Source organism: Anomaloglossus baeobatrachus, chromosome 2 (assembly GCF_048569485.1).
Source record: "Anomaloglossus baeobatrachus isolate aAnoBae1 chromosome 2, aAnoBae1.hap1, whole genome shotgun sequence".
Classification (NCBI taxonomy): Eukaryota; Metazoa; Chordata; class Amphibia; order Anura; family Aromobatidae; genus Anomaloglossus; species Anomaloglossus baeobatrachus.
Genome location: NC_134354.1, coordinates 739,395,716 through 739,411,011, shown reverse-complemented (window position 1 = coordinate 739,411,011; position 15,296 = coordinate 739,395,716). Strand labels below are relative to the sequence as shown.

Genomic DNA, 15,296 nt, shown 5'->3' with positions numbered 1-15,296 from the left:
AGTGAGATTTATGACTGTTATCCATAATGATAGGCTGTATACCTGTACTGAGGCCTCCTATCTGTTATACAACTGCATCTCAATACATGTGAATGTCATAAAAAAGTTATAGTAATTTATTTCTGTAATTAAATACAGAAAAGGGAAACACATATATTATATAGGGTCATTACACACAGAATGATATATTCATTTATATTATATAAAGTCATTACACACAGAGTGATCTATTTCAAGTGTTTATTTCTGTTAATGTTGATGATTATGGCTTACAGCCAAAGAAAACCCAAAAGTCATTATCTCAGAAAATTAGAATAATTACCACAAAACACTTGCAAAGGCTTCCTAAGGCTTAAAAGGGTCCCTTAAGCTGGTGTCACACACAGCGACAACGACAACGACGTCGCTGCTACGTCACCATTTTCTGTGACGTTGCAGCGACGTCCCGTCGCTGTCGCTGTGTGTGACATCCAGCAACGACCTGGCCCCTGCTGTGAGGTCGCCGGTCGTTGCTGAATGTCCAGCTTCATTTTTTCGTCGTCACTCTCCCGCTGTGACACACACATCGCTGTGTGTGACAGCGAGAGAGCGACGAAATGAAGCGAGCAGGAGCCGGCACTGGCAGCTGCGGTAAGCTGTAACCAGCGTAAACATCGGGTAACCAAGGGAAGTCCTTTCCCTGGTTACCCGATGTTTACGCTGGTTACCAGCCTCCGCTCTTGCTGCCAGCGCCGGCTCCTGCACTGTGACATGTGGCTGCAGTATGCATCGGGTAATTAACCCGATGTATACTGTAGCAAAGAGAGCAAGGAGCCAGCGCTAAGCAGTGCGCGCGGCTCCCTGCTCTCTGCACTGTGACATGTAGCTGCAGCACACATCGGGTTAATTAACCCGATGTGTACTGTACCTAGGAGAGCAAGGAGCCAGCGCTAAGCGCGGCTCCCTGCTCTCTGAACATGTAACACAGCGACGTTATGATCGCTGCTGCTTCTGCTGTGTTTGACAGCTAAGCAGCGATCATAACAGCGACTTACAAGGTCGCTGTTACGTCACCGAAAATGGTGACGTAACAGCGACGTCGTTGTCGCTGTCGTTTAGTGTGAACCCAGCTTAAGTCTCGTTCAGTAGGTTGCACAATCATTGGGAAGACTGTTGACTTCACAGATGTCCAGAAGGCAGTCATTGACACACTCCACAAAGAGGGTAAGCCACAAAAGGTCATTTCTAAAGAAGCTGACTGTTCACAGAGTGCTGTATCCAAGCACATTAATGGAAAGTTGAGTGGAAAGAAAAAGTGTGGTAAAAAAAAAAGGTGCACAAGCAACCGGGATAACCACAGCCTTGTTAGGATTGTTAAGAAAAATCCATTCACAAGGAGTGGACTGCTGCTGGAGTCAGTGCCTCAAGAGCCACCACACACAGACGTATCCAGGACATGGGTTACAAGTGTCACGTTCCTTGTGTCAGGCCACTCATGACCAATAGACAACGCCAGAAGTTTCTTACCTGATCCAAGGAGAAAAAGACCTGGACTGTTCTCAGTGGTCCAAGGTGTTGTTTTCAGATGAAAGTAAATGTTGCATTTCATTTGGAATTCAGAGTCCCATAGTCTGGAGGAAGAGTGGAGAGGCCACAATCCAATCTGCTGAGGTCTAGTGTGAAGTTTCCACAATCAGTGATGGTTTGGGGAGCCATGTTATCTGCTGGTGTAGATCCACTGTGTTTTATCATAACCAAAGTCAGCGCAACCGTCTTCCAGGAAATTTTAGAGCACTTCATGCTTCCCTCTGCCGACAAGCTTTTTTGGAGATGGAAATTTCATTTTCCAGCGGGACTTAGCACCTGTCCACGTTGTCGAAAGTATCAATACCTGGTTTAATAACCACAGTATCACTGTGCTTGATTGACCAGCAAACTCGCCTGACCTAAACCCCATAGAGAATCTATGAGAGACACCAGACCCAACAATGCAGATGAGCTGAAGGCTGCTATCAAAGCAACCTGGGCTTCCATAACACCTCAGCAGTGCCACAGGCTGATCACCTCCATGCCACATTGCCGCATTGATGCAGAATTCATGCAAAAGGAGCCCACACCAAATATTGAGGCATTTACTGTACAGAGTGTAAAATCATTTTTTCAGTTGGTCTTCTATAATATTCTCATTTTCTGAGATAATGACTTTTGAGTTTTCATTGGCTGTAAGCCATAATCATCAACATTAACAGAAATAAACACTTGAAATAGATCCCTCTGTGTGTAATGACTCTATCTAATATATAAAGCTGAATGTGTGTGTGTATGTTTGGGATTGGCATCTGCACCGTCGCCGCTACAGCCACAAAATTTTGCACACTCACACGTCTGGACCCCGAGAGCGTCATAGGCTATGTTGTGAGGTGAAATTTTAACCCTGCGCGTTCCAATTTACCAATCAATTTTGACCCTATCTACATAATGGGGAAAAAGTGAAACGAAAAGTGTATCCGCACTGTCTCATTTACAATCACGAAATTTTGCACAGACACCTCATGTGCCCCAGGGAACGTCGTAGACTGTTTTGACAGGAAAATTTAACTCCGCGCTTTACAGTTACTCTCCAAAAAACATGCCTCCATTAAAGTAAATGTAGCCTGGAACTACAGGTTATTAGTAGGAGCTGTGATTAGTTGCTATAGGAACAAAAGACATTTCATAGTATAAAAAAGCTTATATGTGAGGTAATAAGATGCCGGTGGGGAGACGGATAGAGAGAGACCGACAGAGAGACCGACAGAGAGACCGACAGAGAGACAGACAGAGAGACAGACAGAGATACAGACAGATAGAGACAGACAGGGAAAGAGACAGACAGTGAAAGAGACAGAGACAGACCTGAAAAGAGACAGACCTAGAAAGAGACAGACAGAGACAGACCTGGAAAGAGACAGACCTGGAAAGAGACAGACAGAGACAGACCTGGAAAGAGACTGACCTGGAAAGAGACTGACCTGGAAAGAGACTGACCTGGAAAGAGACAGACCTGGAAAGAGACAGAGGGGGAAAGAGACAGACAGACATGCAGACAGGGACAGAGACAGGCAGACAGGGAAGGAGCAGACAGCCAGAGAGACAGACAAAAATAGATGGGGAAAGACACAGACCTTGATAGAGACAGACGGGGAAAGAGACAGAGAAATAGAGACAGACAAGCAAAGAGACAGACAGAGACAGGCAGACAGGGAAAGAGACAGACAGGAAAAGACACAGACAAAGAGACGGGTAGACAGACGGGGAAAGAGACAGATCTGGGAAAGAGACAGACCTAGAAAGAGACAGATGGGGAAAGAAACAGAGAGATAGAGACAGACAAAAAAGACAGACAGAGACAGGCAGACGGGGAAAGAGACAGACAGGGAAGGAGACAGACGGGGAAAGAGACAGACCTGGAAAGAGACAGACAGACATTTATGTTGTGAAATGCTTGTATTTGCTTAGTTTTTGCCTTTTAATAATTACATTTCTATCTATTTGTTTTGTGTTTTTTGTGTGCAGAATAAATTTTTGTTAATACATTCTATTTTGTTACTAACAGTTATTAACCCGGGCGAAAAACATCTCTTTGACCCAAACTGAAGTTTCCCGGGCAATGTCTAACTTCCCATTCAAATGGAGACCTTCGGCCATTAAATATATGGGTATTTCAATTCCAGCGGATCTCTCTAAACTATATACACTTAACCACTTACCACTACTAGAAGGTACAATCAAAAACCTAAAGTCTTACGGGAGACTGAAATTGTCTTGGATGGGCAGGATGAATGTCCTTGAAATGGATATCCTGCCACGCTTTTTGTACTACTTTAAAACCATTCCCATTTCTCCTCCCAATAGTTTTTTTTCGTACCCTTCAATCTGCTATTATCCAATTCATATGGGGTAATGTTAAACCTAGAATCAACTTACGCACTCTTACCCTTCCAAAGCAATGTGGAGGAGCGGGCCTTCCTAACTTCAGAGTCTATATGCAGGCTGCAGCTTTGACCCGTATATTAGACTGGCGTTTCAATAGTGACTCTAAGCAATGGATTCGGGTAGAGCAAGAAGGATTGGAGATCCCTTTCAAACACCTTCCTTGGATACCTCCTTCAGACCTTCCTAGCGTGGGGCTGCTTTCAGATTTTATCAAAGAAACGCTCAGAGTTAGTCACATAATAGGTTCACAGACTAAAAACTCCTTAATATAAAAAATATCAATTTTATTAACAAAAGCATTTAAAAACACTTCCACATTATATAGAAAATATTAATTGGTGCCATACAAAGATTCCAACATATATCCCCCTTATTATTCTAGTCCTATGTGTTACCCCAATTAAGGAGCAAGAACAAATGTCAGTAAGGCGCAGTATACAAGTATATCCCTAAACAGTCCAATAGTCAAGGGTCCTACAGTCAAGATCCCTAAAAGCAGCACTTTTTTTACCCTAAATTAGTCAGTTCTGCACTGAGATATAATTCTGTATATACTGCCACTTCCTATATTAGTGAGGAGGCTGTCAACCTTCTACCCCTAATCGACCCGACGCGTTTCCCCTTCAAATAGAAGGTTCTTCAGGGGTCATCAAAAAGTAGTATAGAGAAATACAATTAATTTATACATTATCCTCCAATCATACAGTGAATACAGACATAGTTTTTGTAATCTCCCCAAACAGAGTACATCAAACAAATGATCTTCAGATTGTACAAATGACTATTATAGTCTCCTCTGGTGCTGTCGTACCTTTAGTCTCCAAGAATTGCCAGGTAACACAGAGTTCCACAAAATATTGGCGTGGATATTACCGAACAGAGAATTCCCGTTATAGAAATATTTTTCAAATTTTTGTCATCTCATTCGGGACAAGGCTGTATTTTCAAGGTGAATGATGATGTCACCTATTAAAACATTTTCATATGTTGGAATCTTTGTATGGCACCAATTAATATTTTCTATATAATGTGGAAGTGTTTTTAAATGCTTTTGTTAATAAAATTGATATTTTTTATATTAAGGAGTTTTTAGTCTGTGAACCAGTTTTGAGCTCTCCTTGTATTACATTTTTCGTGAGAAATTTAGTCACATAATATCCAAAAAAATATCCCCTACGCAGCCCGTTAGTCCCCTTGCTCCCTTATTCTATACTCCATCATTTTGCTCTGGATATAAACAGAGAAACTACTTCGGCTGGAGGGCGGAGGAAGACATCCGCTTGGGGCACATACTGATTGATGGTAAATTACCCTCATTCCAAGCCTTCCGGACACAACTTCCGTCTAGAGGTTCGCAATGGTTGGAGTTCCTCCAACTAAGGGCATTTGTCTCTCCGGGAAGACCCGTTGGCCGAGTTCGGAGCACTTGTAGTGCCTTTGAAGAACTGTTTACTAAAAACGTCCCGCCTGAACACACAGTCTCCCTTCTGTACGATATTCTTATTAGAGTTGTGGTCTCAGGCAAACGAGGCTACCAATTAGCTTGGGAAAAGGAGCTGAAGCAACACTTCTCTCCCGATGAGTGGAAGAAATGTTTCTTATTTACTCATAAATTGTCAGTCACGTGCTCTGCAGGGGAAAAAAAAATTAAAATTTTGACACGTTGGTACCAGTTTCCGTCTAAATTACATATTATATTGCCTTCAGTGTCTGCGCTGTGCTGGAGATGCGGGCAAGACGTCGGTACAATGACGCATATCTGGTGGGAGTGTGATGGAATAAAACAGTTTTGGGGAAAGGTCCTTGCCAATTATCAGCTTATAACTGGGAAGACAGTGGAGAACTGCCCCAAGATAGACCTCCTCTCCATGTTACCACACTCAATCGCTTATCATAAGAGAGACATACTCCTCTTCTGCCTGGCGGCGGCGCGCTCCGTCATACCTAGGTACTGGAAGTCTTCCACGATTCCTCCTATCTCGGAGTGGTACTCTGAAATGGCAAACATATATAGGATGGAGGAGCTCTCTGCCGACATTGCGGGTACTAGAGACAAATTTTGCAGGACCTGGGGGGAGTGGATACTATTTAAAGATTCTTCAGATTTTGTTAAATTGTTCTGATGGAGCCATGACATCTTATCAGATTGGTGGAGTAAAGCATGGTCAGGGATGAACTGGACAAGAACGTAGTATCACTTGATTCTCAGACGATAGAGGGAGCCCACCCCCCCCCCCCCCTACCTAACCAAACCACCCACCCCTTTCCCTTGTGTGTTTTCCTTCGTCTCCCTAGCTTACTCACACTGCTACCTACCTCCCCCCCCCACTTCCCCCTCTAATCCCCCCCCCCTTTTTTTTTTTCTCTTCTCTTCTTCTTTCCTTTTCCTGGATTCTCGTTGGAATCCAACCTGAAGATGTATATATTGATGTTTATCGATGAAAAGTGGTTATTATTTGGTCAAATTGAGAAAGGTTGAGACAGTTTGATTTCTTTACTTTGCAATTTATAAACTTTGACATGTCAGATATTCAGTTTTACATGCTGTATATGTACAATATAACATGTTTACAATAAAAATAGATTGAACATTAACCCGGGCGAAGCCGGATAGTACAGCTAGTATAATATATAAGAATAGATCACACTGTGTGTAATGACTCTATATAATATATAGGAATAGATCACTCTGTGTGTAATGACTCTATATAATATATAGGAATAGATCCCTCTGTGTGTAATGACTATACAATATATAGGAATAGATCACTCTGTGTGTAATGACTCTATATAATATATAGGAATAGATCCCTCTGTGTGTAATGACTCTATAGAATATATAGGAAAGATCACTCTGTGTGTAATGACTCTATATTGACTATACAATATATAGGAAAGATCACTCTGTGTGTAATGACTCTATATAATATATAGGAATAGATCACTCTGTGTGTAATGACTCTATATAATATGTGTTTCCCTTTTTGTATTGAATTACTGAAATAACTAAAGTAACTTTTTGATGATATTCTAATTTATTGAGATGCACTTGGTCAAGGTCGTATATAGAGCATAGTAACGAATCTGGAGTTTATTACTATATTATTGATCATATTATGGGATTGTGTACATAGCCATTTTCTTATATGATGAGTGATTAAGGACTTGTTCTTAAAATGTTCTCAGGTAATCTCTTCCTCTGAGATAGCACTGAATCTCCCAGGACGCTCTTCTAGCCACAGCCTGGCAGAACTACTATGAGTCTCTTACAACTTTTGCTAATACAACAGCAGTCTGCAATCTGCGACTTTCCCTCTGAAATGAGGACGTCCTGGCAGCTGCAGACTGGAGCTCTGCAGTAGCCGGACAGTCAAACGTTGGACACTGCTGTAGTATCTCCATCTAAGTTATTGTTTTTCTTTTACAGGCAGGACTTATTGATGCGGCCACTGGTGTACATGTCAGGTTCAGACTCGGAGGGGTAAGTATAATCGTAGCTAGGGTAAAGCAGACGGCTGCAGCCTGCAGACCACAGCTGCCAGCTTTACCTTGGCTGGTAATCCAAAACAGAGGGCACCACACGCTGTTATTTTACATTAAATAAATAATTTAAAACAAAAAACGTGGGGTCCCCCCCAAATTGGATCACCAGTCAAGGTAAAGCGGACAGCTGTGGTCTGGTATTCTCAGATTAGGGAGGTCCACTGTTATTGGACACTCCCCAGCCTAAAAATAGCAGGACGCAGCCGCCCCAGAAGTGGCGCATCCATTAGATGTGCCAATCCTGGCGCTGTGCCCCAACTCATCCCGTTGCCCTGGTGCGGTCGCAAACGAGGTAATATATGGGGTTGATGCCAGATGTGTAATGTCACCTGGCATCAAGCCCTGGGGTTAGTGATGTCAAGCGTCTATCAAATACCTGACATTACTAACCCAGTCAGTAAGAAATAAAAAATAGACAACAAAAAAAGTTTTATTTGAAAAAACACTCCCCAAAACATTCCCTCTTTCACCAATTTATTGAAAAGAACAATCAAATCCGGGTCTGGTGTGATCCAATAAGGGGGTCCCACGTGGATCCATACCATAGTTACTGTCCCAGTCAATGAAGAACAGAATGTTCCCCATTGGCTGGGAGAGCAGTGCAGTGACCTTAGCTAACATCAATAGGTCAGCCAAGGTCACTGCAGGGGATGACGAGCGCTGCTGTCAGGAGGTTAGATGAGATCATTACCTGCAGTGACGATCTCCTGCACTGCTAACGTCAGCGCTGTCACTGCCTTCTATGCCCGCCGTGTTCTTAGCAGTATCGCGAGAGCCCGTGACGTCACCACTAGTCACAGTCTCGGGCCGCTCGCGAGACGGGCATAGAAGGCAGTGACAGCGCTGACGTCAGCAGTGCAGGAGATAGTCACAGCAGGTAATGATCTCATCTAACCTCCTGACAGCAGCGCTCGTCATCCCTGCGGCTGCCCGCACTGCAGTGTGAGAAGCTGCTGATACTGCGGGCAGACACTGACACTGCAGTGCTGGCATCTGCAGGGCTGGAGCGGGACACAGACTGCACGGCACCCGCCGGAGGTCACACGGAAGTGCTTCCGTGCGGCGTCTAGGGAGTGTGATGTGTGTGTGTTTACTCTGCTCCGCTTCCTCTTCCTGTCATAATGACATCACTTCCCTGCAAAACGCAGGCAGCGATGAGCATTACCGCAGGTAAACCACGGCTATACCGAGGGTATACCGCACATCATTTGCTACCTATACCCGTGGTATTTCGTGATTACATTACAGTGAATGGAGTGAAATACCGCAGGTACGGAAAAGAAGTGACATGCACATTTTCTCAAGAAATTTTCGCAAGAAATTCTGCAGAAAGAATTTTCTTGAGAAAAAAACGCAGCGTGCGCACAGCTATTTTTTTTTCCCATAGGTTTTGCTGGGAAATGTCTGCAGAAAGATTACAAACATTTCTCAAGAAATTTCTGCAGCAAAACCGCGGGTAAAACTGCAGGTAAAAACGCAGTGTGCGCACATGGTCCTAAAGCCGGTTTTACACATCCGACATTGGCAATTGAAATATGGACTGTGACTTACACCGGCCTGGATGTAGTCATATATGAGGTTGTTGAGTTCTGGTCAGGTGACCTGCAACCAGTCCGTACTTAGGTCGTGAATGTCAGAGGTGTGAAATCGGCCTTAGGGCTCACTCACACCACCATATAAATTGGATGAGTGCTGTATGATTTTCTACCGGTTAGCACTGGGACCAATGTTATTCAATGGGGCAGGGCTGATGACCGATATATTTTTCACTGTTGATGAAAAAAATCACCGCAGCCTGTGATTTCACTCCAAAATCAGATGAGATTCACCCATTCAAGTCTATAGGTGCTTGGAAAATATCGGACTGCACTCTGATGACAGATTGCAGTCCGATTTCCGTGCACTGATCCCCAATGGAGAAGATGGAGAATTCTGTTCCTCATCTTCTCCTCTCAGTGTGCTCATCAGAGAGAATCGGATCACACTATGCTGACACTCGGATCAAACTCTGATCGGAGTGTCAATAGCATAATCAAGCCGATGCTCTCGGCTGAGAGAATGCACGGTTGTGTGACCCTGGCCTTAGATTGACTTATGTTCTACTCAATCTCTTTGGCCTTGTTTGCCCTAAGTTATGTTATTAAAGGTTTTTTTTTCATAAGTAAGTCTACACAGGATTGGTGATACCTTGATGATTGCTGGGGTCCTATCCCTTGGATTCCCATCACTCCTTAGAAAGCAGCTCTGTTTTGCCCAGTTTGAAAGGATTAATGGTTCTGGATGTTCACCGCCAACCTACTCACTGTCTGCGAGAGCTAGCTGAGCACCATATTCTGCTACATCTGTCAGTCTGATAGACAGTGAATAGAGCCAAAGTGTCCAAGCTCAATTAACAAGCGATTACCACTTATTCTGTGACTAGGTTCATGGTTGAACCCCTTTCAATTGTATAACCGTGAACTCATTAGCTCCCCTAGTGGTCTCTTTAGGCAGTGAGAAGGAGATCTCTATGAGGAATATAGAGCACTGACCCCTAAAACATATATTTTCACAGAATATTAGAACTAAAATTGTGATGCTGCTAAAAATGTAATGTCCTCTTAAAGCAATGGACACTTCTGATGCCTCTGGTGATAATAACCGTCTGTAATGATATCACTTTCCTCTGTATTTTTCTCAGTTTTTCCAGGTTGAAAGATCAGCAGTTATGTGTATTAATCTGACAGTGTAAAGTTCAGATAAGATAATATTTCCTGTGTGACCCTTTATCTCGAGTCACTGGTACACCAGCTCTATATGAGAGTATGACATCAGTTGGGTGAGCGCCTCTTCTGTTGGTGGTGACCATATCCTGACGTACAGATATCACCAGATGGTCGATGTCTTCTTCTACGTGAGATCAGACTTGGACTTAGTTTCTCAGCCTCCTGTTATCTCACAGATCAGCTTATATTTACTAAGTATCCCGTTTAGGCGTTGTACATGAGAAGGGGTTACATACAAAATACAGATATAAATTACAGTAAACAAACTAACAATGTCAGACAGGTACAGAGGGGAGAGGGCCCTGCCCTCGCGGGCTTACATTTTCCAAGATATAATGGGGGATGAGACGGCTGGCTATGGGAGGTTGCGGCAGCTCCGGTGGTGGTGAGGATGGTCATCGCAGGCTGTAAGCTTTTCTGAAGAGATGGGTTTTCAAGTTCCAGCTTAAAAGTTCCAAATGTGGTGGATAATCGGATGTGTTAGGGCACAGAATTCCAGAGGATGAGGGATAATCTAGAGAAGTCTTGGAGGCGATTAGTGAGGAACGTATACAGTAAGTGTGGAGGAGAGAAGGAGCTCTTGGCTGGACCATTGATTACGTGTTGGAATATATCAGGAGATTAGGTCAATGATATACAGAGGAGACAGATTATGGATGGCTTTGTAGGTCAGTGTTAGTAGTTTGAACTGGATACATTGGGGAATTGGGAGCCAATTAAGGGATTTGCTGAGGAGAAAAGCAGAGGATTAGGAGAGAGGTGGAGTAGTCAGGCAGCAGAGTTTAAGATGAACTGAAGTGTAGCGAGAGTGTTAGCAGTGAGACCACAAAGGAGGATATTACAGTAGTTGAGGCAGGAAGTGATGAGGGCATGCACTAATAATTTAGTGGATTTAGGGTTAAAGAAAGGACCAATTTTGGAAATATTTGAGTTGTAAGTGACAAGAGCTTAGATGTGCGGTTTGAGGGACAGGGCAGAGTTATATTACTCTGAGGCATTGGTTTGGGCTTCTGGGTCAGAGGAGAGCGTGATGCCACTTGTTGTGATAGGTAGAAACGGTAGGGGAGTTAATTGAGATGGAGGAAAGATGATGAGTTCTGTTTTTTTCACATTGAGCTTTAGGAAACAAGGAGAGAAGGAAAATATAGCTGATGGTTATTCTGTGATTCTGTACAGCAGAGAGGTAACATGTGGGCCAGAGAGGTAAATTTCAGTGAATAGGTAGTACTGGAAGCCATGGGACATTATGAGTTTTCCAAAGTCAAAGGCATAGAATGATAAGAGCAGGGGTCTCAAGACAGAGCCTTGAGGGACACCATCAGAGAGAGGGAGTGATGAGGAGGTTGTATGGGAGTGGGATATGCAAAATGTGCTGTTAGAAAGTTATGAAGAGATCCAGGGGAGGGCAAAGTCTCTGACGCCATGGGAAGAAAGGATCTGTTGTAGGGGAAAGTAGTCCACCGTGTCGAAGGCAGAGGACAAGTCTAGAAGGAGCAGTATCGGGAATTGTCTGTTTGCTTTGGTGCTAAGCAAGTTATTAGTAATTTTGGTCACAGCAATTTCAGAGCGTAGTAGGGACGGAGCCAGATTGTAGGTCTTCATAAAGTGAGATAGATGAGAGATTGAGGAAATTTGAGAAGTTTTTAGGTGAACTGGAGCAGCAACATGGGACAATAGCTGGTTGTAGAAGTCTGGTGAAGCGATGTCTTTTTCAGGATAGGTGTGACCATGGCATGTTTGAAAGCAGAAGGAAAGGTACCAGAATTTAATGATTGGTTTAGGAGATGGGCTAGGGCTGGGATGAGAGAGTGTATGAGCGATAATATCAAATGTAACACTCCTGTTCCCCATACACACCTCAGACCTTGTAACGCTAATGAGTCACATGACACCGGGGAGGGAAAATGGCTAATTGGGCACAATTTGGCCATTTTTCCTTAGGGGTGTTCTTTTGTTGCCAGTGGTTTAGACATTAATGGCTGTGTGTTGAGTTATTTAGAAGGCACCAAATTTACACTTATACAAGCTGCACACTAACACTGTACATTGTATCAAAGTGTCAGATCTTCATTGTTGTCCCATATAATATATTTACAAAAATGTGAGGGGTGTACTCACTTTTGTTATATACTGTATATGCGTGATGTACAGTATCTGGCTCACAGCCTAGTAATGAAGGTATTGTGGTCTGGTGTTGGTAAGGAAGGTTGTTTTTTGCCTATTTTTGTGATACTCTCAGGTTTTGAACTTAGTTTCCAATTGTCTGTCCAATTTTTTTTTTATTAAGTACAAACCCACCCCCCATTAGTGGCACTTTAGGCAGCTGCCTTCACTGCCCATCCCATGTCCTGGCCCTGTCTACAGCTACACTTCACATCCACCAACACCCACCATTGTTTTTACAGTGCGTAAACATCATACAGTCCTTGGCGATCATTATCAATGTACGACCTTGCATATTTTTATTGTTGTGGCCAAACCCAAGGTGTGGGGTTATACTACATACCATAAATACCAATGACATTTATACAAATCACAAACATAAATCTGACCGGTAAATGATCAGTGATTGGTGTTGTAGATCGGATACTCCACATTGAAGGACTCTGTATGTTGTACAAGTAGCAAATATAATTTCCATCTCTTCTAATCAAATGGTAATGTCCGTAATAGCACAAGATTTTCATTCTTTACGCAGACGAGATTTCCACCCAACATATATTACAAGCTGTTTACTCACCGGCCGATTGTGGATATGTGCGCCAATAGCCCCAAGGATTACACCAAACAATCTGTGAAACAACTGCTGCCAGGACAAATCCATAATCACGGAGTGATCCCCCAACAAGACCGCAACGGGTGGTACGCCAGAGTGGAGAACAACGGGTGGAGGCTCCTGACACTCCGGGTCAGTGACTACAGTGGGTCAGTTATTTCTATATGTGCTTTCACATGCCTAAAGCCCCCTTTACACGCAACGACATCGCTAACAAGATGTCGTTGGGGTCACGTATTTCGTGACGCACATCCGGCCTCGTTAGCGACGTTGTTGCGTGTGACACGTACGAGCGACCGCTAACGATCAAAAATACTCACCTTATCGTTGATTGTTGACATGTCGTTCATTTCCATCAAATTGTTGCTCGTTCTGGACGCAGGTTGTTTGTCGTTCCTGAGGCAGCACACATTGCTACATGTGACACCCCAGGAATGACGAACAACACCGTACCTGCGTCCTCCGGCAACGAGGCGGGCGTCACTTTCATGCAGCTGCTCTCCGCCCCTCCGCTTCTATTGGACGCCTGCTGTGTGATGTCGCTGTGATGCCGCACGAACCATCCCCTTAGAAAAGAGGCAGTTCGTTGCCCACAGCAACGTCGCTAGGAAGGCAAGTCCGTGTGAAGAATACTAGCTATATTGTGTGCCGCGGGCAGCGATTTGCCCGTGACGCACAAACGACGGGGGCGGGTGCTTTCACCAGCGACATTGCTAGCGATTTTGCTGCATGTAAAGCAGCTTTTAGGCTTTGTTTTTGTGCTCATGACATCTGACTACAAAAACCCCTGAAAAAAATGAAGATTACTTGTGCACATGTTCAGCTCTGTCACGTCTTATAACCGTTTCAGGTTCGGAAACCTTGAAGCAGTTAAAGAAGTACCGTAACTTATTCTTTTATTTGAAGCCATCTGCTCTATATACTTGAAGGTATTTAGTAAAGACGCCACCTTATACATACAAAAAGTCTTACATTTTTGAGTTCAGCTCATGAAAAATGAGAGCAAAAAAAAAAAGTGTTGTTTATATTCTTGTTCATTGTATATAAATGTGTGCGTCACAACAAACCAGCGCACGACGGCTTCTTCTGCACCTTGTCACTTTGTCCTTTATCCTTCCTTTATCTCCTCAGCTCTCTGACAGATTAGATGAGGTGACTGTGGCTGATAATAGGAGGAGGATACCGTTCAGCCACAGCAAACTGCAGAGAAAACAGGAGGTGCTAAAAAAGCAGAAGAAAAGGAAAATAGAATGGATGAGAAAGATGTAAGTAGATAGCGGAACATTACATTGTCTCAAAGGGGTTGTGCGCCCTTGGGGACAATATTTTTTTCCCTTAAATGCATGCATTATGACAAAAAAACAAGCATTTTTGTATTTGGGTTTTATTAAAAATGTTGCACCCTTTGCCTTTTACAAACATTTCATTTCCCTTCACTTTGATGTGGCCTGAGGACATAAATCAGCTGAGAGGAGCTCAGAAAAAGACAGATAAAAGAGTTGCAAACTCGACTTTCAAACTGTCGGGATGAGCTCACTGAAGGATTCTTTGTTAACTCATTCTGCAGACAGCAATATTAAGTGAAAAAGGCTGTAGAAGGCAAACAATGTAAAATGTTTAATTAAACCTAATTAAGAAGTGTGACATAGAGGGTTACACTGTCACACTAGAAACGGGGAAGTCTGTGTCTAGGGAATGGAGAGATGGTCACCCCTGACCAGACCTATTACTGGTCCCTGGGGTCCCTCACCACCCTAGATAGGGTCAGGTATTCGGCTCGGTACATAGGTGCGGAACCTAAGGGGTACTTTGCACACTACGACATCGCGGGTACGATGTCGATGGGGTCAAATCAAAAGAGACGCACATCCGGGGTCGCTGTCAACATCGGAGTATGAGAATCATTTTTACTTCGATTAACAAACGCAAAAGTGTCGAAATTGTATGATTGGTGCAGCGTCGGTCATTTGCATAATTTCAGAAGGACCGATGTTACGATGTTGTTCCTCTTTCCTGTGGCCACACACATCACTGTGTATGAAGCCGCAGGAGCGAGGAACATCTCCTACCTGTGTCCCAGCTGCAATGAGGAAGGAAGGAGGTGGGCGGGATGTTTACGTCCCGCTCAACTCCACCCCTCCGCTTCTATTGGCCGCCTGCCGTGTGACGTCACTGTGACGCCCCACGACCCGCCCCCTTAGGAAGGAGGTGGTTCGCCGGCCAGAGCGACGTCACACGGCAGGTAAGTGCATGTGAAG

General features: G+C 43.8%; 1 protein-coding gene across 3 annotated transcripts in view; it reads left to right on the top strand.

Annotated features, from left to right (window-relative positions):
• C2H11orf65 (chromosome 2 C11orf65 homolog) overlaps positions 1-15,296 on the top strand; it is a 98,486-nt gene that overhangs the window by 44,022 nt on the left and 39,168 nt on the right. For all 3 annotated transcript variants that reach the window (XM_075334647.1, XM_075334648.1, XM_075334646.1), the window contains 3 exons: positions 7,382-7,435; positions 12,961-13,170; positions 14,170-14,303. In XM_075334647.1, coding sequence (XP_075190762.1) covers positions 7,382-7,435; positions 12,961-13,170; positions 14,170-14,303 — 398 coding nt within the window. The remainder of the gene's footprint in view (positions 1-7,381; positions 7,436-12,960; positions 13,171-14,169; positions 14,304-15,296) is intronic.